This window comes from Rattus norvegicus, chromosome 4, assembly GCF_021556685.1.
Source record: "Rattus norvegicus strain SHRSP/BbbUtx chromosome 4, alternate assembly SHRSP_T2T, whole genome shotgun sequence".
Classification (NCBI taxonomy): domain Eukaryota; kingdom Metazoa; phylum Chordata; class Mammalia; order Rodentia; family Muridae; genus Rattus; species Rattus norvegicus.
Genome location: NC_141537.1, coordinates 33,485,236 through 33,509,859, shown reverse-complemented (window position 1 = coordinate 33,509,859; position 24,624 = coordinate 33,485,236). Strand labels below are relative to the sequence as shown.

General features: G+C 53.3%; 1 protein-coding gene across 3 annotated transcripts in view; it reads right to left on the bottom strand.

The window, feature by feature from the left end:
* Casd1 (CAS1 domain sialic acid O acetyltransferase 1) overlaps positions 1 to 24,387 on the bottom strand; it is a 56,347-nt gene extending 31,960 nt beyond the window's left edge. For 2 of the 3 annotated variants that reach the window (XM_087659181.1, XM_087659182.1), the window contains exons 1-3: positions 23,996 to 24,387; positions 17,326 to 17,422; positions 16,656 to 16,776 (exon numbers count right to left, since the gene is read on the bottom strand). In XM_087659181.1, coding sequence (XP_087515307.1) covers positions 16,656 to 16,776; positions 17,326 to 17,422; positions 23,996 to 24,128 — 351 coding nt within the window. In that variant the 5' untranslated portion in view covers positions 24,129 to 24,387. 3 annotated transcript variants of the gene reach the window in all.
* Between the last annotated feature and the right edge of the window lie 237 nt (positions 24,388 to 24,624).

Genomic DNA, 24,624 nt, shown 5'->3' with positions numbered 1-24,624 from the left:
ATGTCCCCACTGTCCCTCAGCTCACACCCACTAAGGTCCCTCTGTCCCTCAGCTCACACCTCCTTAGGTCCCCACTGTCCCTCAGCTCACACCTCCTTAGGTCCCCTCTGTGCCTCAGTTCACACTTCCTGGGACCCCTCTTTCCCTCAGCTCACACCGCCTTAGGTCCCCACTGTCCCTCAGCTCATACTTCCTTAGGTTCCCACTGTCCCTCAGCTCACAACTCCTTGGGTCCCCTCTGTCCCTCACCTCACACCTCCTTAGGTCCCCTCTGTCCCTCAGCTCACACCTCCTATGGTCCCGCTGTCAGTCAGCTCTAACTCTCTATGTCCCCACTGTCCCTCAGCTCACACCCCCTAAGGTCCCTCTATCCCTCAGCTTACACCTCCTTAGGTCCCATCTATCCCTCAGCTCACACCTCCTTAGGTCCCCTCTGTCCCTCAGCTCACACCTCCTTAGTACCCCTCTATCCCTCAGCTCACACCTCCTTAGGTCCCCTCTGTCCCTCAGCTCACACCTCCTTATGTCCCCTCTGTCCCTCATTTCACACCTCCCTGGGTCACCTCTTTCCCTCAGCTCACACCTCCTTAAGTCCCCACGGTCCCTCAGCTCATACCTCCTTAGGTTCCCACTGTCCCTCAGTTCACACCTCCCTGGGTCACCTCTTTCCCTCAGCTCACACCTCCTTAGGTCCCCACTGTCCCTCAGCTCATACCTCCTTAGTTTCCCACTGTCCCTCAGCTCACACCTCCATAGGTCCCCACTGTCCCTCAGCTCATACCTCCTTAGCTCCCCACTGTCCCTAAGCTCATACCTCCTTAGCTCCCCACTGTCCTCAGCTCATACCTGCTTAGGTCCCCACACTCCCTCAGCTCACACCTCCTTAGGTCCCTTCTGTCCCTCAGCTCACATCTCCTTTGGTCCCCTCTGTCCCTCAGCTCACACCTCCTTCTGTCCGCACTGTCCCTCACCTCACACCTCCTTAGTACCCCTCTATCCCTCAGCTTACACCTCCTTAGGTCCCCTCTGTCCCTCAGCTCACACCTCCTATGGTCCCTCTGTCAGTCAGCTCTAACTCTCTAATCCCCACTGTCCCTCAGCTCACACCCCCTAAGGTCCCTCTGTCCCTCAGCTCACACCTCCTGAGGTCCCCACTGTCCCTCAGCTCACACCTCCTTAGGTCCCCTCAGTGCCTCAGTTCACACTTCCTGGGTCCCCTCTTTCCCTCAGTTCACACCGCCTTAGGTCCCCACTGTCCCTCACTCATACTTCCTTAGGTTCCCACTGTCCCTCAGCTCACAACTCCTTAGGTCCCCTCTGTCCCTCACCTCACACCTACTAAGGTCCCTCTGTCCCTCAGCTCACAACTCTCTAGGTCCCCACTGTCCCTCAGCTCACACCTCCTTAGGTCCCCTCTGTCCCTCACCTCACACCTCCTTAGTTCCCTTCTGTCCCTCAGCTCACACCTCTTTAGGTCCCTATGTCCCTCAGCTCACACTTCCTTAGGTCCATATGTCCCTCAGTTCACACCTCCTTAGGTCCCCTCTATCCCTCAGCTCACACCTCCTTAGGTCCCCTCTGTCCCTCAGCGCAAACCTCCTTAGGTCGCTTCTGTCCCTCAGCTCACACCTTCTGGGTGCCCTCTGTCCCTCAGGTCACATCTCCTGGGTCCCCACTGTCCCTCAGCTAACACCTCCCTATGTCCCCTCTGTCCCTCAGCTCACACTTCCTTAGGTCCCCTCTGTCCCTCACCTCACACCTCCTTAGTACCCCTCTATCCCTCAGCTCACACCTCCTTAGTTCCCTTCTGTCCCTCAGCTCACACCTCCTTTGTTCCCCTCTGTCCGTCAGCTCACACCTCCTTATGTCCCCAAAGTACGTCAGCTCACAGCTCCTTAGTACCCCTCTATCCCTCAGCTTACACCTCCTTAGGTCCCATCTATCCCTCAGCTCACACCTCCTTAGGTCCCCTCTGTCCCTCAGCTCACACCTCCTTAGTACCCCTCTATCCCTCAGCTCACACCTCCTTAGGTACCCTCTTTCCCTCAGCTCACACCTCCTTATGTCCCATCTGTCCCTCATTTCACACCTCCCTGGGTCACCTCTTTCCCTCAGCTCACACCTCCTTAAGTCCCCACTGTCCCTCAGCTCATACCTCCTTAGGTTCCCACTGACCCTCAGTTCACACCTCCGTGGGTCACCTCTTTCCCTCAGCTCACACCTCCTTAAGTCCCCACTGTCCCTCAGCTCATACCTCCTTAGTTTCCCACTGTCCCTCAGCTCAAACCTCCATAGGTCCCCACTGTCCCTCAGCTCATACCTCATTAGCTCCCCACTATCCCTAAGCTCATAGCTCCTTAGGTCCCCACTGTCCCTCAGCTCATACCTCCTTAGGTCCCCACTGTCCCTCAGCTCACACCTCCTTAGGTCCCCTCTGTCCCTCAGCTCACACCTCCTTTGGTCCCCTCTGTCCCTCAGTTCACCCCTCCTTAGGTCCCGTCTGTCCCTCAGCTCACTCATCCTTAAGTACCCACTGTTCCTCAGCTCACACCTGCTTAGGTCCCCTCTGTCCCTCAGGTCACACCTCCTTAGGTCCCCTCTGTCCCTCAGCTCACACATCTTTAGGTCCCCACTGTCCCTCAGCTCACACCTTCTTAGGTCCCTTCTGTCCCTCAGCTCACACCTCCTGGGTCCCCTCTGTCCCTCAGCTCATATCTCCTGGGTACCCACTGTCCTCAGCTCACACCTCCCTTTGTCCCCTCTGTTCTTCAGCTCACACTTCCTTAGGTCCCCTCTGTCCCTAAGCTCACACCTCCTTAGGTCGCCTCTGTCCCTCACGTCACACCTCCTTAGTTCCCTTCTGTCCCTCAGCTCACACGTCCTTTGGTCCCCTCTGTCCCTCAGCTGACACCTCCTTACTACCACTCTATCCGTCAGCTCACACCTCCTTAGGTCCCCTCGGTCCCTCAGCTCACACCTCCTAAGGTCCCTCTGTCCCTCAGCTCACAACTCTCTAGGTCCCCACTGTCCCTCAGCTCACACCTCCTTAGGTCCCCACTGTCCCTCAGCTCAAACCTCCTTAATCCTCTTCTATCCCTCAGATTACACCTCCTTAAGTCCCATGTATCCCTCAGCTCACACCTCCTTAGGTCCTTTCTGTCCCTCAGCTCACACCTCCTTAGTACCCCTCTATCCCTCAGCTCACACCTCCTTAGATCCCCTCTGTCCCTCAGCTCACACCTCCTAAGGTCCCTCTGTCCCTCAGCTCACACCTCCTTAGGTCCCCTGTGTCCCTCAGCTCACACCTCCTTAGGTCCCTCTGTGCCTCAGTTCACACCTCCCTGGGTCCCCTCTTTCCCTCAGCTCACACCGCCTTACGTCCCCACTGTCGCTCAGCTCATACTTCCTTAGGTTCCCACTGTCCCTCAGCTCACAACTCCTTAGGTCCCCACTGTCCCTCAGCTCATACCTCCTTAGGTCCCCACTGTCCCTCAGCTCACACCTCCTTAGTACCCCTCTATCCCTCAGCTCACACCTCCTAAGGTCCCTCTGTCCCTCAGCTCACAACTTTCTAGGTCCCCACTGTCCCTCAGCTCACACCTCCTTAGGTCCCCACTGTCGCTGAGCTCACACCTCCTTAATCCTCTTCTGTCCCTCAGCTTACACCTCCTTAGGTCCCATCTATCCCTCAGCTCACACCTCCTTAGGTCCCTTCTGTCCTTCAGCTCACACCTCCTTAGTACCCCTCTATCCCTCAGCTCACACCTCCTTCGGTCCCCTCTGTCCCTCAGCTCACACCTCCTAAGGTCCCTCTGTCCCTCAGCTCACACCTCCTTAGGTCCCCTCTGTCCCTCAGCTCCCACCTCCTTAGGTCCCTCTGTGCCTCAGTTCACACCTCCCTGGGTCCACTCTTTCCCTCAGCTCACACCGCCTTACGTCCCCACTGTCCCTCAGCTCATACCTCCTTAGGGCCCCACTGTCCCTCACCTCATACCTCCTGAGGTCCCCACTGTCCCTCAGCTCACACCTCCTTAGGTCCCCTCTGTCCCTCAGTTCACACCTCCTTAGGTCCCCTCTGTCCCTCAGCTCACACATCCTTAGGTCCCCACTGTCCCTCAGCTCACACCTCCTTAGGTCCCCTCTGTCCGTCAGCTCACACCTCCTGGGTCCCTCTGTCCCTCAGCTCATATCTCCTGGGTCCCCACTGTCCCTCAGCTCACACCTCCCTTTGTCCCCTCTGTCCCTCAACTCACACTTCCTTAGGTCCCTTCTGTCCCTACGCCTACACCTCCTTAGGTCGCCTCTGTCCCTCACGTCACACCTCCTTAGTTCCCTTCTGTCCCTCAGCTCACACCTCCTTAGGTCCCCTCTGTCCCTCAGCTCACACCTCCTAAGGTCCCTCTGTCCCTCAGCTCAAACTCTCTAGGACCCCACTGTCCCTCAGCTCACACCGCCTAAGTCTCTACTGTCCCTCAGCTCACACCTCCTTAATCCCCCTCTATCCCTCAGCTTACACCTCCTTAGGTCCCCTCTATCCCACAGCTCAGACCTCCTTAGGTCCCCTCTATCCCTCAGCTCACACCTCCTGAGGTCCCTATGTCCCTCAGCTCACACCTCCTTAGGTCCCCTCTATCCCTCAGCTCACACCTCCTTAGATCCCTTCTGTCCCTCAGCTCACACCTCCTTAGGTCCCCTTTGTCCTTCAGCTCACACCTTCTGGGTCCCCACTGTCTCTCAGCTCACACCTCCTTAGGTCTCCTCTGTCCCTGAGCTCACACCTCCTTAGGTCCCTCTGTCCCTCAGCTCACACCTCCTTATATCCCCTCTGTCCCTCAGTTCACACCTCCTTGGGTCACCTCTTTCTCTCGGCTCACACCTCCTTAGGTCCCCACTGTCCCTCAGCTCATACCTCCTTAGGTTCCCACTGTCCCTCAGCTCACAACTCCATAGGTCGCCACTGTCCCTCAGCTCATACCTCCTTAGCTCCCCACTGTCCCTAAGCTCATACCTCCTTAGCTCCCCACTGTCCCTCAGCTCATACTCTTAGGTCCCCACTGTCCCACAGTTCACACCTCCTTAGGTTTCCTCTGTCCCTCAGCTCACACATCCTTAAGTTCCCACTGTCCCTCAGCTCACACCTCCTTAGGTCCCCTCTGTCCCTCAGCTCACACCTCCCTAGGTCCCCTCTGTCCCTCAGCTCACACCTCCTGGGTCCCCTCTGTCCCTCAGCTCACATCTCCTGGGTCACCACTGTCCCGCAGCTCACACCTCCCTATGTCCCCTCTGTCCCTCAGCTCACACTTCCTTAGGTCCCCTCTGTCCCTAAGCTCACACCTCCTTAGGTCCACTCTGTCCCTCAGCTCACACCTCCTTAGTTCCCTTCTGTCCCTCAGCTCACACCTCTTTTGGTCCCCTCTGTCCCTCAGCTCACACCTCCTTATGTCCCTACTGTACCTCAGCTCACACCGCCTTAGTACCACTCTATCCCTCAATTCACACCTCCGTAGGTCCCCTCTGTCCCTCAGCTCACACCTCCTTAATCCTCCTCTATCCCTCAGCTTACACCTCCTTAGGTCCCATCTATCCCTCAGCTCACACCTCCTTAGGTCCCTTCTGTCCCTCAGCTCACACCTCCTTAGTACCCCTCTATCCCTCAGCTCACACCTCCTTAGGTCCCCTCTGTCCCTCAGCTCACACCTCCTAAGGTCCCTCTGTCACTCAGCTCACACCTCCTTAGGTCCCCTCTGTCCCTCAGCTCACACCTCCTTAGGTCCCTCTGTGCCTCAGTTCACACCTCCCTGGGTCCCCTCTTTCCCTCAGCTCACACCGCCTTACGTCCCCACTGTCCCTCAGCTCATACTTCCTTAGGTTCCCACTGCGCCTCAGCTCACAACTCCTTAGGTCCCCACTGTCCCTCAGCTCATACCTCTTTAGGTCCCCACTGTTCCTCACTTCATACCTCCTGAGGTCCCCAATGTCCCTCAGCTCACACCTCCGTAGGTCCCCTCTGTCCCTCAGTTCACACCTCCTTAGGTCCCCTCTGTCCCTCAGCTCACACATCCTTAGGTCCCCACTGTCCCTCAGCTCACACCTCCTTAGGTCCCCTCTGTCCCTCAGCTCACACCTCCTGGGTCCCCTCTGTCCCTCAGCTCATATCTCCTGGGTCCCTACTGTCCCTCAGCTCACACCTCCCTTTGTCCCCTCTGTCCCTCAGCTCACACTTCCTTAGGTCCCCTCTGTCCCTAAGCTCACACCTCCCTAGGTCCCCTCTATCCCTCACCTCACACCTCCTTATTTCCCTTCTATCCCTCAGCTCACACCTCCTTTGGTCCCCTCTGTCCCTCAGCTCACACCTCCTTATGTCCCCACTGTACCTCAGCTCACACCTCCTTACTACCCCTCTATCCCTCAGCTCACACCTCCTTAGGTCCCCTCTGTTCGTCAGCTCACACCTCCTAAGGTCCCTCTGTCCCTCAGCTCACAAATCTCTAGGTCCCCACTGTCCCTCAGCTCACACATCCTTAGGTCCCCACTGTCCCTCAGCTCACACCTCCTTAATCCCCCTCTATCCCTCAGCTTACACCTCCTTAGGTCCCCTCTATCCCTCAGCTCACACCTCCATAGGTCCCCTCTGTCCCTCAGCTCACACCTCCTGAGGTCCCTATGTCCCTCAGCTCACACCTCCTTAGGTCCCCTCTATCCCTCAGCTCACACCTCCTTAGATCCCTTCTGTCCCTCAGCTCACAACTCTCTAGGTCCCAACTGTCCCTCAGCTCACACCTCCTTAGGTCCCCACTGTCCCTCAGCTCACACCTCCTAATCCCTCTCTATCCCTCAGCTTACACCTCCTTAGGTCCCATCTATCCCTCAGCTCACACCTCCTTAGGTCCCCTCTGTCCCTCAGCTCACACCTCCTTAGTACCCCGCTATCCCTCAGCTCACACCTCATTAGGTCCCCTCTGTCCCTCAGTTCACACCTCCTTATGTCTCCTCTGTCCCTCATTTCACACCTCCCTGGGTCACCTCTTTCCCTCAGCACACAACTCCTTAAGTCCCCACTGTCCCTCAGCTCATACCTCCTTAGGTTCTCACTGTCCCTCAGCTCACACCTACATAGGTCCCCACTGTCCCTCAGCTCATACCTCCTTAGCTCCCCACTATCCCTAAGCTCATACCTCCTTTGGTCCCCACTGTCCCTCAGCTCATACCTCCTTAGGTCCCCACTGTCCCTCAGCTCACACCTCCTTAATCCCCCTCTGTCCCTCAGATCACACCTCCTAAGGTCCCTCTGTCCCTCAGCTCACAACTCTCTAGGACCCCACTGTCCCTCAGCTCACACCTCCTTAGGTCCCCACTGTCCCTCAGCTCACACCTCCTTAATCCCCCTCTATCCCTCAGCTTACACCTCCTTTGGTCCCCTCTATCCCTCAGCTCAGACCTCCTTAGGTCCCCTCTGTCCCTCAGCTCACACCTCCTGAGGTCCCTCTGTCCCTCAGCTCACACCTCCTTAGGTCCCCTTTGTCCTTCAGCTCACACCTTCTGGGTCCCCACTGTCTCTCAGCTCACACCTCCTGGGTCCCCTCTGTCCCTCAGCTCACACCTCCTGGGTCCCCTCTGTCCCTCAGCTCACATCTCCTGGGTCACCACTGTCCCGCAGCTCACACCTCCCTATGTCCCCTCTGTCCCTCAGCTCACACTTCCTTAGGTCCCCTCTGTCCCTAAGCTCACACCTCCTTAGGTCCACTCTGTCCCTCAGCTCACACCTCCTTAGTTCCCTTCTGTCCCTCAGCTCACACCTCTTTTGGTCCCCTCTGTCCCTCAGCTCACACCTCCTTATGTCCCTACTGTACCTCAGCTCACACCGCCTTAGTACCACTCTATCCCTCAATTCACACCTCCGTAGGTCCCCTCTGTCCCTCAGCTCACACCTCCTTAATCCTCCTCTATCCCTCAGCTTACACCTCCTTAGGTCCCATCTATCCCTCAGCTCACACCTCCTTAGGTCCCTTCTGTCCCTCAGCTCACACCTCCTTAGTACCCCTCTATCCCTCAGCTCACACCTCCTTAGGTCCCCTCTGTCCCTCAGCTCACACCTCCTAAGGTCCCTCTGTCACTCAGCTCACACCTCCTTAGGTCCCCTCTGTCCCTCAGCTCACACCTCCTTAGGTCCCTCTGTGCCTCAGTTCACACCTCCCTGGGTCCCCTCTTTCCCTCAGCTCACACCGCCTTACGTCCCCACTGTCCCTCAGCTCATACTTCCTTAGGTTCCCACTGCGCCTCAGCTCACAACTCCTTAGGTCCCCACTGTCCCTCAGCTCATACCTCTTTAGGTCCCCACTGTTCCTCACTTCATACCTCCTGAGGTCCCCAATGTCCCTCAGCTCACACCTCCGTAGGTCCCCTCTGTCCCTCAGTTCACACCTCCTTAGGTCCCCTCTGTCCCTCAGCTCACACATCCTTAGGTCCCCACTGTCCCTCAGCTCACACCTCCTTAGGTCCCCTCTGTCCCTCAGCTCACACCTCCTGGGTCCCCTCTGTCCCTCAGCTCATATCTCCTGGGTCCCTACTGTCCCTCAGCTCACACCTCCCTTTGTCCCCTCTGTCCCTCAGCTCACACTTCCTTAGGTCCCCTCTGTCCCTAAGCTCACACCTCCCTAGGTCCCCTCTATCCCTCACCTCACACCTCCTTATTTCCCTTCTGTCCCTCAGCTCACACCTCCTTTGGTCCCCTCTGTCCCTCAGCTCACACCTCCTTATGTCCCCACTGTACCTCAGCTCACACCTCCTTACTACCCCTCTATCCCTCAGCTCACACCTCCTTAGGTCCCCTCTGTTCGTCAGCTCACACCTCCTAAGGTCCCTCTGTCCCTCAGCTCACAAATCTCTAGGTCCCCACTGTCCCTCAGCTCACACATCCTTAGGTCCCCACTGTCCCTCAGCTCACACCTCCTTAATCCCCCTCTATCCCTCAGCTTACACCTCCTTAGGTCCCCTCTATCCCTCAGCTCACACCTCCATAGGTCCCCTCTGTCCCTCAGCTCACACCTCCTGAGGTCCCTATGTCCCTCAGCTCACACCTCCTTAGGTCCCCTCTATCCCTCAGCTCACACCTCCTTAGATCCCTTCTGTCCCTCAGCTCACAACTCTCTAGGTCCCCACTGTCCCTCAGCTCACACCTCCTAATCCCTCTCTATCCCTCAGCTTACACCTCCTTAGGTCCCATCTATCCCTCAGCTCACACCTCCTTAGGTCCCCTCTGTCCCTCAGCTCACACATCCTTAGTACCCCGCTATCCCTCAGCTCACACCTCATTAGGTCCCCTCTGTCCCTCAGTTCACACCTCCTTATGTCTCCTCTGTCCCTCATTTCACACCTCCCTGGGTCACCTCTTTCCCTCAGCACACACCTCCTTAAGTCCCCACTGTCCCTCAGCTCATACCTCCTTAGGTTCTCACTGTCCCTCAGCTCACACCTACATAGGTCCCCACTGTCCCTCAGCTCATACCTCCTTAGCTCCCCACTATCCCTAAGCTCATACCTCCTTTGGTCCCCACTGTCCCTCAGCTCATACCTCCTTAGGTCCCCACTGTCCCTCAGCTCACACCTCCTTAATCCCCCTCTGTCCCTCAGATCACACCTCCTAAGGTCCCTCTGTCCCTCAGCTCACAACTCTCTAGGACCCCACTGTCCCTCAGCTCACACCTCCTTAGGTCCCCACTGTCCCTCAGCTCACACCTCCTTAATCCCCCTCTATCCCTCAGCTTACACCTCCTTTGGTCCCCTCTATCCCTCAGCTCAGACCTCCTTAGGTCCCCTCTGTCCCTCAGCTCACACCTCCTGAGGTCCCTCTGTCCCTCAGCTCACACCTCCTTAGGTCCCCTTTGTCCTTCAGCTCACACCTTCTGGGTCCCCACTGTCTCTCAGCTCACACCTCCTTAGGTCTCCTCTGTCCCTCAGCTCACACCTACTTAGGTCCCTCTGTCCCTCAGCTCACACCTCCTTATATCCCCTCTGTCCCTCAGTTCACACCTCCCTGGGTCACCTCTTTCTCTCAGCTCACACCTCCTTAGGTCCCCACTGTCCCTCAGCTCATATCTCCTTAGGTTCCCACTGTCCCTCAGCTCACACCTCCATAGGTCGCCACTGTCCCTCAGTTCATACCTCCTTAGCTCCCCACTGTCCCTAAGCTCATACCTCCTTAGCTCCCCACTGTCCCTCAGCTCATACCTCCTTAGGTCCCCACTGTCCCTCAGCTCACACCTCCTTAGGTCCCCTCTGTCCCTCAGCTCACACCTCCTTAGGTCCCCTCTGTCCCTCAGTTCACACCTCCTTAGGTTTCCTCTGTCCCTCAGCTCACACATCCTTAAGTTCCCACTGTCCCTCAGCTCACACCTCCTTAGGTCCCCTCTGTCCCTCAGCTCACACCTCCATAGGTCCCTTCTGTCCCTCAGCTCACACCTCCCTAGGTCCCCTCTGTCCCTCAGCTCACACCTCCTGTGTCCCCTCTGTCCCTCAGCTCACATCTCCTGGGTCCCCACTGTCCCGCAGCTCACACCTCCCTATGTCCCCTCTGTCCCTAAGCTCACACTTCCTTAGGTCCCCTCTGTCCCTAAGCTCATACCTCCTTAGGTCCCCACTGTCCCTCAGCTCATACCTCCTTAGGTCCCCACTGTCCCTCAGCTCACACCTCCTTAATCCCCCTCTGTCCCTCAGCTCACACCTCCTAAGGTCCCTCTGTCCCTCAGCTCACAACTCTCTAGGACCCCACTGTCCCTCAGCTCACACCTCCTTAGGTCCCCACTGTCCCTCAGCTCACACCTCCTTAATCCCCCTCTATCCCTCAGCTTACACCTCCTTTGGTCCCCTCTATCCCTCAGCTCAGACCTCCTTAGGTCCCCACTGTCCCTCAGCTCACACCTCCTGAGGTCCCTCTGTCCCTCAGCTCACACCTCCTTAGATCCCCTCTATCCCTCAGCTCACACCTCCTTAGATCCCTTCTGTCCCTCAGCTCACACCTCCTTAGGTCCCCTTTGTCCTTCAGCTCACACCTTCTGGGTCCCCACTGTCTCTCAGCTCACACCTCCTTAGGTCTCCTCTGTCCCTCAGCTCACACCTACTTAGGTCCCTCTGTCCCTCAGCTCACACCTCCTTATATCCCCTCTGTCCCTCAGTTCACACCTCCCTGGGTCACCTCTTTCTCTCAGCTCACACCTCCTTTGGTCCCCACTGTCCCTCAGCTCATATCTCCTTAGGTTCCCACTGTCCCTCAGCTCATACCTCCATAGGTCGCCACTGTCCCTCAGTTCATACCTCCTTAGCTCCCCACTGTCCCTAAGCTCATACCTCCTTAGCTCCCCACTGTCCCTCAGCTCATACCTCCTTAGGTCCCCACTGTCCCTCAGCTCACACCTCCTTAGGTCCCCTCTGTCCCTCAGCTCACACCTCCTTAGGTCCCCTCTGTCCCTCAGTTCACACCTCCTTAGGTTTCCTCTGTCCCTCAGCTCACACATCCTTAAGTTCCCACTGTCCCTCAGCTCACACCTCCTTAGGTCCCCTCTGTCCCTCAGTTCACACCTCCTTAGGTTTCCTCTGTCCCTCAGCTCACACATCCTTAAGTTCCCACTGTCCCTCAGCTCACACCTCCTTAGGTCCCCTCTGTCCCTCAGCTCACACCTCCATAGGTCCCTTCTGTCCCTCAGCTCACACCTCCCTAGGTCCCCTCTGTCCCTCAGCTCACACCTCCTGTGTCCCCTCTGTCCCTCAGCTCACATCTCCTGGGTCCCCACTGTCCCGCAGCTCACACCTCCCTATGTCCCCTCTGTCCCTAAGCTCACACTTCCTTAGGTCCCCTCTGTCCCTAAGCTCATACCTCCTTAGGTCCCCACTGTCCCTCAGCTCATACCTCCTTAGGTCCCCACTGTCCCTCAGCTCACACCTCCTTAATCCCCCTCTGTCCCTCAGCTCACACCTCCTAAGGTCCCTCTGTCCCTCAGCTCACAACTCTCTAGGACCCCACTGTCCCTCAGCTCACACCTCCTTAGGTCCCCACTGTCCCTCAGCTCACACCTCCTTAATCCCCCTCTATCCCTCAGCTTACACCTCCTTTGGTCCCCTCTATCCCTCAGCTCAGACCTCCTTAGGTCCCCTCTGTCCCTCAGCTCACACCTCCTGAGGTCCCTCTGTCCCTCAGCTCACACCTCCTTAGATCCCCTCTATCCCTCAGCTCACACCTCCTTAGATCCCTTCTGTCCCTCAGCTCACACCTCCTTAGGTCCCCTTTGTCCTTCAGCTCACACCTTCTGGGTCCCCACTGTCTCTCAGCTCACACCTCCTTAGGTCTCCTCTGTCCCTCAGCTCACACCTACTTATGTCCCTCTGTCCCTCAGCTCACACCTCCTTATATCCCCTCTGTCCCTCAGTTCACACCTCCCTGGGTCACCTCTTTCTCTCAGCTCACACCTCCTTAGGTCCCCACTGTCCCTCAGCTCATATCTCCTTAGGTTCCCACTGTCCCTCAGTTCATACCTCCTTAGCTCCCCACTGTCCTTCAGTTCATACCTCCTTAGCTCCCCACTGTCCCTAAGCTCATACCTCCTTAGCTCCCCACTGTCCCTCAGCTCATACCTCCTTAGGTCCCCACTGTCCCTCAGCTCACACCTCCTTAGGTCCCCTCTGTCCCTCAGCTCACACCTCCTTAGGTCCCCTCTGTCCCTCAGTTCACACCTCCTTAGGTTTCCTCTGTCCCTCAGCTCACACATCCTTAAGTTCCCACTCTCCCTCAGCTCACACCTCCTTAGGTCCCCTCTGTCCCTCAGCTCACACCTCCATAGGTCCCTTCTTTCCCTCAGCTCACACCTCCCTAGGTCCCCTCTGTCACTCAGCTCACACCTCCTGTGTCCCCTCTGTCCCTCAGCTCACATCTCCTGGGTCCCCACTGTCCCGCAGCTCACACCTCCCTATGTCCCCTCTGTCCCTAAGCTCACACTTCCTTAGGTCCCCTCTGTCCCTAAGCTCACACCTCCTTAGGTCCCCTCTGTCCCTCAGCTCACACCTCCTTAGTTTCCTTCTGTCCCTCAGCTCACACCTCTTTTGGTCCCCCTGTCCCTCAGCTCACACCTCCTTATGTCCCTACTGTACCTCAGCTCACACCTCCTTAGTACCACTCTATCCCTCAGCTCACACCTCCTTAGGTCCCCTCTGTCCCTCAGCTCACACCTCCTTAGGTCTCTTCTGTCCCTCAGCTCACACCTCCTTAGTACCCCTCTATCCCTCAGTTCACACCTCCTTAGGTCCCCTCTGTCCCTCAGCTCACACCTCCTAAGGTCCCTCTGTCCCTCAGCTCACACCTCCTTAGGTCCCCTCTGTCCCTCAGCTCACACCTCCCCAGGTCCCCTCTGTCCCTCAGCTCACACCTCCTGGGTCCCCTCTGTCCCTCAGCTCACATCTCCTGGGTCCCCACTGTCCCTCAGCTCACACCTCCCTATGTCCCCTCTGTCCCTCAGCTCACACTTCCTTAGGTCCCCTCTGTCCCTAAGCTCACACTTCCTTAGGTCCCCTCTGTCCCTCAGCTCACACCTCCTTAGTTCCCTTCTGTCCCTCAGCTCACACCTCTTTTGGTCCCCTCTGTCCCTCAGCTCACACCTCCTTATGTCCCTACTGTACCTCAGCTCACACCTCCTTAGTACCACTCTATCCCTCAGCTCACACCTCCTTAGGTCCCCTCTGTCCCTCAGCTCACACCTCCTAAGGTCCCTCTGTCCCTCAGCTCACAATTGTCTAGGTCCCCACTGTCCCTCAGCTCACACCTCCTTAGGTCCCCTCTGTCCCTCAGTTCACACCTCCTTAGGTTTCCTCTGTCCCTCAGCTCACACATCCTTAAGTTCCCACTGTCCCTCAGCTCACACCTCCTTAGGTCCCCTCTGTCCCTCAGCTCACACCTCCATAGGTCCCTTCTGTCCCTCAGCTCACACCTCCCTAGGTCCCCTCTGTCCCTCAGCTCACACCTCCTGTGTCCCCTCTGTCCCTCAGCTCACATCTCCTGGGTCCCCACTGTCCCGCAGCTCACACCTCCCTATGTCCCCTCTGTCCCTAAGCTCACACTTCCTTAGGTCCCCTCTGTCCCTAAGCTCATACCTCCTTAGGTCCCCACTGTCCCTCAGCTCATACCTCCTTAGGTCCCCACTGTCCCTCAGCTCACACCTCCTTAATCCCCCTCTGTCCCTCAGCTCACACCTCCTAAGGTCCCTCTGTCCCTCAGCTCACAACTCTCTAGGACCCCACTGTCCCTCAGCTCACACCTCCTTAGGTCCCCACTGTCCCTCAGCTCACACCTCCTTAATCCCCCTCTATCCCTCAGCTTACACCTCCTTTGGTCCCCTCTATCCCTCAGTTCAGACCTCCTTAGGTCCCCTCTGTCCCTCAGCTCACACCTCCTGAGGTCCCTCTGTCCCTCAGCTCACACCTCCTTAGATCCCCTCTATCCCTCAGCTCACACCTCCTTAGATCCCTTCTGTCCCTCAGCTCACACCTCCTTAGGTCCCCTTTGTCCTTCAGCTCACACCTTCTGGGTCCCCACTGTCTCTCAGCTCACACCTCCTTAGGTCTCCTCTGTCCCTCAGCTCACACCTACTTATGTCCCTCTGTCCCTCAGCTCACACCTCCTTATATCCCCTCTGTCCCTCAGTTCACACCTCCCTGGGTCACCTCTTTCTCTCAGCTCACACCTCCTTAGGTCCCCACTGTCCCTCAGCTCATATCTCCTTAGGTTCCCACTGTCCCTCAGTTCATACCTCCTTAGCTCCCCACTGTCCTTCAGTTCATACCTCCTTAGCTCCCCACTGTCCCTAAGCTCATACCTCCTTAGCTCCCCACTGTCCCTCAGCTCATACCTCCTTAGGTCCCCACTGTCCCTCAGCTCACACCTCCTTAGGTCCCCTCTGTCCCTCAGCTCACACCTCCTTAGGTCCCCTCTGTCCCTCAGTTCACACCTCCTTAGGTTTCCTCTGTCCCTCAGCTCACACATCCTTAAGTTCCCACTCTCCCTCAGCTCACACCTCCTTAGGTCCCCTCTGTCCCTCAGCTCACACCTCCATAGGTCCCTTCTTTCCCTCAGCTCACACCTCCCTAGGTCCCCTCTGTCACTCAGCTCACACCTCCTGTGTCCCCTCTGTCCCTCAGCTCACATCTCCTGGGTCCCCACTGTCCCGCAGCTCACACCTCCCTATGTCCCCTCTGTCCCTAAGCTCACACTTCCTTAGGTCCCCTCTGTCCCTAAGCTCACACCTCCTTAGGTCCCCTCTGTCCCTCAGCTCACACCTCCTTAGTTTCCTTCTGTCCCTCAGCTCACACCTCTTTTGGTCCCCCTGTCCCTCAGCTCACACCTCCTTATGTCCCTACTGTACCTCAGCTCACACCTCCTTAGTACCACTCTATCCCTCAGCTCACACCTCCTTAGGTCCCCTCTGTCCCTCAGCTCACACCTCCTTAGGTCTCTTCTGTCCCTCAGCTCACACCTCCTTAGTACCCCTCTATCCCTCAGTTCACACCTCCTTAGGTCCCCTCTGTCCCTCAGCTCACACCTCCTAAGGTCCCTCTGTCCCTCAGCTCACACCTCCTTAGGTCCCCTCTGTCCCTCAGCTCACACCTCCCCAGGTCCCCTCTGTCCCTCAGCTCACACCTCCTGGGTCCCCTCTGTCCCTCAGCTCACATCTCCTGGGTCCCCACTGTCCCTCAGCTCACACCTCCCTATGTCCCCTCTGTCCCTCAGCTCACACTTCCTTAGGTCCCCTCTGTCCCTAAGCTCACACTTCCTTAGGTCCCCTCTGTCCCTCAGCTCACACCTCCTTAGTTCCCTTCTGTCCCTCAGCTCACACCTCTTTTGGTCCCCTCTGTCCCTCAGCTCACACCTCCTTATGTCCCTACTGTACCTCAGCTCACACCTCCTTAGTACCACTCTATCCCTCAGCTCACACCTCCTTAGGTCCCCTCTGTCCCTCAGCTCACACCTCCTAAGGTCCCTCTGTCCCTCAGCTCACAATTGTCTAGGTCCCCACTGTCCCTCAGCTCACACCTCCTTAGGTCCCCACTGTCCCTCAGCTCACACCTCCTTAATCCCCCTCTATCCCTCAGCTTACACCTCCTTAGGTCCCATCTATCCCTCAGCTTACACCTCCTTAGGTCCCCTCTGTCCCTCAGCTCACACCTCCTTAGGTCCTTATGTCCCTCAGCTCACACCTCCTTAGGTCCCCTCTATCCCTCAGCTCACACCTCCTTAAATCTCTTCTGTCCCTCAGCTCACACCTCCTTAGGTCCCCTTTGTCCTTCAGCTCACACCTCCTGGGTCCCCACTATCCCTCAGCTCACACCTCCTTAGGTCCCCTCTGTCCCTCAGTTCACACCTCCTTAGGCCCCCTCTGTCCCTCAGTTTACACCTCCTTGGGTCCTCTCTTTCCCTCAGCTCACACCTCCTTAGGTCCCCTCTGTCCCTCAGCTCACACCTCCTTAGGTCCCCACTGTCCCTCAGCTCATACCTCCTTAGGTCCCCTTTGTCCCTCAGCTCACACCTCCTCAGGTCCCCACTTCATCAGTTCTGTTTCAGCAGGGTGGATAAAGGAAGGCTGGGGCTGGGGGTCAGTGGGGCTGGTAGACTACTTTACCTTATTTCCTTCTTCTTTAAACTGGGGGTTAATGATTTTTACAAAAGAATAAAATAATTGACGTATCCTGGAATCTCCAATAAATGCAATGTGTTTATCTACAAGGCAAGTCTTTGCTTCACTGAAATGAAAAAAATTAATTAAAAGAAAGCCAACATAATTTAAATAGAAACAACATGGCTTAATAATAACAATATTTTTAAAAAGATCAAAACAGTAGAAACTGCTAGATAGGCAGTCACACAGCTTTAGAATTATGTGGCCAGGTCTGTTTGACTTACTACCTATTACCAACTAAGTCACCAATAACACCCTAGCATTACTCGTCGAGAACCCCAAGTGTACTGGCCTTTATGCTATTACTCCGAGTGTTTTAGGGGCCAGGCACCCAGGTGCAGAACAGGTCCTCTCCCACATCCTGTTCTGGTCACCTGTTACCTGAGATAAAGTTGTTTTGTCAAAGTCCTTCCTCTAAGGCTTCAGGGCAGCAGCCTACACTTGGGATCAACTCCAGCCCAGCCCAGCCCAGCCCAGCCCAGTTTTCTATCAGGAAGTCTCCAGCCCACCGCCATCCTGTATAGAAAAATACTATCTATGCTTTACCCCTGCTTCTTGCTATATATTAAGATTAATGCTAGGAGAGAAAACAAGCGAAGGGAAGATATTTTACCTTATTTTGTATTTATGCATCATACAACTGTGAGGTTGCCAAACTTTTTCTCCAAGAAATCTGCCACTTGAGAGAAGGAATTCACACGAATCATTGCCTATGACAGTAAAGCATGTGGTGTTGTAAACATTAGTATTTATTTACTTTATATTTTCCTTGTCCTGTCCTAGCAGTAAAGTTTTCTGGTCGTCCTTATGGCTTCCAGATGCACGAAAACCTTTCATGAGAACCATGGTCCACATCAGCACACTGGCAAACACCTTCCCACTTTACCCTTAGGGGACTTTTTCTTCTTTTTAATTACAAGTGGATTCTTCTCTCATACAATAAATCTCAACCACAGTCTCCCCTTACTCTACTCCTCCTAGCCCACCCCCACACCCCCTCACCCCCAGGCCCATCCCCTCCCTCTCTGTTTCTTCTTCAGAAAGGAGCAGGCCTCTGAGAGATGACAGTCAAAACAAGGTAAAACAAGACAGGGTAAAAGCCCTCCTATGGGGGCTGGGAAAGCCAACCCCACAGGAGGAAAAGAGTCTCAAGAGCAGGTAAATGAGTCAGAGACACCATTCCCACTTTTAGAAGTCTCCCAAGAACTCTGAGCCAAAGGCCATAATACATATGCAAAGGACCTGGTGCAGACCCATACAGGCCCCATGCTTCCACCTCTGTGAGCCCTTGTGAGCCCTGCTTAGTTGATTAAGTGGGCCATGTTCTCCTGGTCTCCTTCATTCCCTCTGACACCTATAGTCTTTCCTCTCCAGTTTCCTTGGACTTCCCGATTGCGGAGGCGAGGGACCAGAGGGAGACCTGCAATTTTGACTTCCTCTCCACATATTGTCCGGCTGTGGGTATGTGTACCCGCTCCCATCTGATGCCAGAGGAAGCCTCTCTGATGACTGTAAGGAACTTCTAATCCTTACGTGCTATGGCCACCATTTTGGCGGCTTCTTCTATTTCCACTTTCTTTGTTCAGACATCTCAGTCTGAAGCAAGCTTTTATAGCATGTTGTCAATCCTGTTCCCGAGGAAAACAGATGTGTAAGGGTGATAAGAAGGACTTTGGGACTGACCTCTGTACAGCCATATGTGTGTTCTTACACATGCACGCACGGGCACATCTAGAAACCTGGTTTAAACTGAGGTTGAGAGCTGCCTGGCTAGGAACTCCCTCTAGCTCTGTATAAATCAGGAGAGCCACTTTACCCTTTGGCCATTTTATTTTACTTTAGCCAAATCAAAAGGATGAAAGGGAGATATTTGCATTAACTGCACATTGTAGGAAAGCAGATTTTCAAGTTAACCTCTAGTAGTTCCTTATTAATAGTTAAGAGCAAGCTAAATTTGGTTTATAAATATAGTTACTTCAGGTTGCACTAAGGGGTCTGGCTAAAGGTACACAGGAGAACTGACAAGCAACTAGTACTGAGGCACTGGGCTTCGAGTCAAGGACCACCAAGCTGGCTGCTGTTTCTATCTGCCAGGGTACTGGGTCCACGCCAGGGCTCCCTGAGCTGTGCAGGAACAGTCCACACTGGACCACAGTGTCACAATCACACCTTCCTTCCTCAATCTAGTTATTTATTTATCTGCCCTGGCATAACACGCGTGAGAAGAACACATGTGCAAGGCAGGACAGGCCAACGCAGAAGTGCTATTGTCGCAGTATCCCAAACAAAATGAAGGGAAAATTCACAACACTGCACCACCTTGCTGGTGAGAAACTGGCTAACAAATGCAGGATACCATGATTAAATTTTGGCGTTATAAATGTACCCTAAGCAAGAGTTTTTTATTTCAAAGATTTTAATAAGCTATCTCTAAATATAAATAGTTCTTAATTTTTTCCAATTTTAAAACCTAATTCTAGCTCAAAAAAACAAAAAAGCACAAAAGTAACCAAAGATGAATAAAAGAAGAATACTTGTGGAGAAACTCAATGCAGTTATTTTCCTGAGAACAGCACTCCTGCAAGTACTCCTTTATGGTGGCCCCATAGCAAAATTCCTATTCTAAATTAGGGTAAGTTTAAAATGAGAAAGAAAATGTGATTCTTATTGCATTTCTACCTTTTTAGATATACATATAAAATCAACTTATAAGTTAGTAGCAACTAGTTTTAAAGGAATGAGCTATGAGTTGCGAAAGCGAGGTATTGAGCTTACGGTGTGTTCCTGTCCTTTATTATTATTTAATGAAAGTCTCAACAAAAACACTTAGTGTCTCCATGCGGAGACAGAAGCGCCATGCCCATAGCTTAAACAGCCCTCTCTTTCGCTGGACGCCGTGACATGCAGAGTCCTTCATTCTTGGTGCCACTACCCACACCAGGCCCTCAGCTCATCTACTGAAAAGGCAGCTGGGCTCCTGTCCTGAGCACACTGAGGAGAATCGGACAGCAGAGAGGACTTGAAGAGATCAGCAAGCTCTACCAACACAGAGCTGAGTCTGAGAACAAACTTCCTTCTTATGCAAGCTGGTTGGTGATGACTTTGCTTAATATGTAAGAGTAGCCTTTTCACGTTTAGCAAGATAAAAATAACAGGAATAAGTATGTGTGGAATCTAATTAAAAAATAACATGATTTACAAAATTTTCTAAAATGACATAATCTAACGTGCATTCTCTTTTCTTAGCAAGGAAATACTTTCAGATCAAACCACTAAATGTATATCTAACTATTAAGACAATGTCCCACATTTTAAAATTCTGTATACTATACGTAAATCCTTTCCAACTGTATCAAGACAAAACAAAGAAATCTCTGGTTGCTATTTTCAATTGTCTAATATAAATCAGATAGTTACTTTAATATAACCAACTTGGGCCACGAAGTACACAGAGAAATCAAACTAGGAATACAGCTTTTAAAAGGCAATTCTAAAAAGGCTGGCTCCAACATTCACGTTATCTAGATGGTGGATCACTTCTTCCTTATTCTATTATTACTAGAATAATACTTCCAGTCAGTGGCTGTAGATATTCATTTGAACGCATAACTTTTTTTTTCAACAAGAGAAAGGATAAAGCAACTAAACAAGCAAACCAGGAAACTGAAAACATGCCAGCAGCAACAACTAAAGCAAGCCTTCAATGTCCTTCATAAATCACAAACTGTGTTTTCCTTTGAACAAAATATCACTAGGACACTTACTGCCTCTAGACTGAGTCACCCTACTAAAACTGTATTGCCTACTACTAACCACGAAAATACCACATTATACAGTGTACACATAATATGCTCCAGAGAGGACTATGTCTAAGATTCAGCAGGCTCACTCTGTGCTGGAAACATCACTTAAATGTTCCTCTCCAAAGCTCAGCATATCCTGGGGCTCTAACAGCTTCGCACAGACATATGTGTAAGCACAACACCGCTGCACATAAAAAACAGAAAAGTTTAAAAAGTTTAAGAAAGAAACAAACAAAAAGGAAAGCTGAGCACAGTAGTGGTAACATCCGGGAGCAGAGGCAGGAGCACTGGCATTTGCTTAGTGATGGAAAGGAAACTGATCTCAAGAAACGTAAGAAGTTTGAAGGAAGTAGCTTTGCCACTGTAAACATCTGCTTAAGGGTTCAGACACTAGCCTCTAGCCAGAAGTCATGCTTTTCTCCATAATCTTGGAGAAGATGGAGATTCTTAAGAAGGCACTTTAAAGCTCATTCTAACATACTATATGAAATATTAAAAGTTCAAAAAAAACGCTTCTTCCTAAAATTGAGAATAGAACACAAAATTCACTTCAAGTCACAACCAAACCAAATAAATTTTGCAGGGGCACTCACCCAATAGGTATCTATAGAGTTCCTACTGTGTGTTAGACTCTGGCTATTTAAAATTGGTTAAGATCCGTGTGTGTGTGTGTGTGTGTGTGTGTGTGTGTGTGTGTGTGTGTGTGCGTGTGTGTGCGCGCGTGTGTAAGAGAACAAGACTTATTCTTCCAAGCACTACATGGTACGTATGGACAAGTTGCCTTGGCAGACACTGAACTGCTCACTCCCACTACTGTGAAGACAGCAGTGGAGTCAAGTATTAAAAAAGCCCTGGAGCCTTTTCTTTCAAGGGAAGAGAGAATGTTGTAGGCGGAGAGAAGCAGAAAAAGCAGAAGTGTTTTTACACTGTAAGCTCAATGCTTAGGAAGAATGTGAGGGTACCAAAAGAACACCATGCTTTTAAGTTCTAAACATGCGACCTCTAGAAAATTATCTCTTGGTCTGAAAATAAATGGGCAAATGCTTTACTGGTAGTAAATTAGTAGTTCTAAATTATCTAGCATTAGTAATTAAGTTCATCTTCCATAGAGCTTCCATGAAGCTCTAAGAAAGGCAGTCTATACATAATGGCACCAGGCACACTGACTGGTGCTAAATCATAGCTCAGCCACTGACTAGCTGTATATTCTTAGGCAATTTACTTAACCTTTCTGGCTTCATCTTTAAAATGTAAATAATTCTCTAATTCACTGAATCTAAGACACATCATTATTTTTTCATAGCAGGAAAAAAATGTTACCAATTAAACTTTGACATGCAATCAAAGTTTTAAAGACTCTTCTTGATTACGGAAATGTTAAAAGGGGGGAGATGAAATACTGTACCTCACAGAGGCTCTAAAGATGGAATGAAAAGCCTTTAAACACAGCCTGCAGACCGGAAGTGCTCCATGTCATGCACAGTACCGGGAAGTTTTACTTTCTAAAATGTGTAGTTCTTTAAGGTTGAGTAATTTTCAAAGCAAGAGGTGTGTGTGTGTGTGTGTGTGTGTGTGTGTGTGTGTGTGTGTGTGCGCGCGCGCACGCTTGATGTGTATTCATACTCACATACCCAAGATCCTAATGTCTAGTTCCTCTAAGACTGCAAGTCCATTCTTGTTCCAACTACTTCTACGTGATTCAAGTGTATGTCTATCTGTGAAAGGCACTGCACCTGACATGGTTGACACTGCCACGGCTGAAATGTTCCTGGTAAGATGTCTAGTTTTCCCTGCACAGCCTCTGGTGCACGTTCTTGATATTCAATCTGGGCAAGTCCCCACGGCAGGTGCACTGCTTCATACTCAAGGCACTGAAGTACCTCTGGAAACTCATGACTCCCTTCTGGAGGAGGCTTTACAACCCGAGACTGCTACACTGACTCATAAGGCCCCATCTGACATTCTATTTTCCCCGGATGATGACAGACCTTGGCAAGATGCACAATATAAATTTAAAAATTAGTATTCCAAACTTAGCAAAAGACAGCAAGCACAATAAAAAGACAAGTAGGCAGGGCAGATGTTTACATTTGGGACAACAACGTTGCAGTTATAAACTTTAGCTCCACTGACATCACAAACCTCAAGTTGAGTTAGATGACAGTCATCTCATATCAAACTAGCATAAAAAGATTAATCACATTAAAAGAAACATGTTTTCCTAGTTATCAAAAGTCGTTGCATCAGTACTGCTAATTGTATTGTAAATATGAAAATGTAGGCTTTCTTGCTGGCAGCTGTAGAAGTTAACGCTCTGATAGGTCATCTGCTATGAATCTATAGAGGACTGGAGAATTGCCACAACGATATAAGGACTCTATCTTTTTAGTTCAATTTAGTAATTTGTAAGATAATATATTTGTAAGATACAGTTATGATACTAAAGTGTAATGTCTGGAAAACTCCAGAGTAGGCAGAAAGCATCGAGTTTGACCAAAATGGCCTCCACTTTGAGAGACCACGTGAAATGGGAAGACAGCTCAAATTCTAGTACTCTGGTGACTGGGTTGTCCAGTATAAATGTGCCCAGTGCTAATGTGTACGAGGCTATCACATTTGACTATCTCACAGTCACCAAGAGCTGTCCATATAATGACTTTGATGGTACCAAAGGTCAAAGTCAAATGATCCTACCATTATAATTTTCTTCCTACTGTCAGTGGCTGACTGTCCTCGTGGCATTTTTTCGTAAAATCAAAAAGGGGATCAATCAAAAAGACGAGCGAATATGCCTAGATAACTGGATAATTCCTTCTGAGGCGAGGTTATGGTTCCTTTCCAGCATCCCACCAGTATCTAAACCCATATTGAAGGCCAGCTTTCAAAAGGCTTATTACATGCTTCGCCCGCCCAACTCCTTAACTTAAGAAGCAAACAAAACCAAAACCCTTGCCTCAGTGCCTTTATTTTCAAAAGTGTGCAACCCAAACTCTTGAAAAGTGTTTGAAGGGCTGGTGGCACCTCCTCCAAGGGAGGGAGGTGGGCAATGGGCATCTTAAGCCAGACTGGCCCTTCTGGCAAAGGCTAACAGGGAGCCCAAGCCGCTGTCCAACCGTTGGGCCCTTAAGTGGCAGGGCAAGAGGCTGACCCCTTGGGCGCGCAATGTGCGACCCCAGCGTCCCGGAGGCGGTGCCGCGGGCAGCCCCCCGGAGAGCCTCTGGTCCGACCTCCTGCACGGGAGCGAGGGCCGGGCACGGCTCCAGAGCCCTGCTTCAGCAGGAGGTGGACCCGAGGGCGGGAGGCTGGGGGCTGAGGGCCGCACGGCCCAGCCCGCTGGGGTCGGTCGCGGCACGTGGGGCGCCGCGGGGCCGCGGGAGGCCACGGGCGCGTGGGCGTGCTGCGGCGGGGGGCGGCCTCCCGCGCTCGGGGCCGCGGCGCCGCCTCCCCCGGCCGGCCCGGGCAGGGGGAGGGCCCGCTCACCTCGGTAGTGGCGGGACGCGAGGTGGCACGCGGCGAGCAGCAGCACGGCCACCAGCGCCAGCACCTTGGCGCTCCTCACGCTGAAGTAGTGGTTGATCTCCCGCTTGCCCAGGTTGTAGGCCAGAGCCGCCATCTTGGTTCCTCCATGACAACAGTGCGCGGCGGAGCGGGGAAGGGGCGCCGCGCAGGGGCAGCACTGGGGCGGCCGGCGCAGTAGCCAGCCGAGGAGCAGCCGCCAGCTCCCTTGCCCGTCGCCCGCACCGTCGGCCGAGGAGCCAGAGCCTGCGGCCTCGGTGCCGCCGGCCTTCCCCGTGCCCACGTCGGCCTCCCCCAAACCCCGCCGCCGTTGCTCCGCCGTGCCGGTGCCCCAGGCGCCCTGGCCGCCTGTCTCCTCCCCTTCCTCCTCCCTGGTAGCCTCCTGCCTTAATAGCGGCTGCGCCTGTGACGGGGGTCCGGATGCCCGGGGCTCCGGGGTCACTGGGCCCAGACGGGCCTCCGGGGTCACCGGGTCACAGGCGGCGGCGGACGGCGACGGCTGCACAGGCATTGGGGCTGTGGGCAGAGGGCCACGGCCTGCAGTCCAGCCCAGATGCCAGCTCTGGGGCTATGTCCAGGTGGACTGGCTGCTA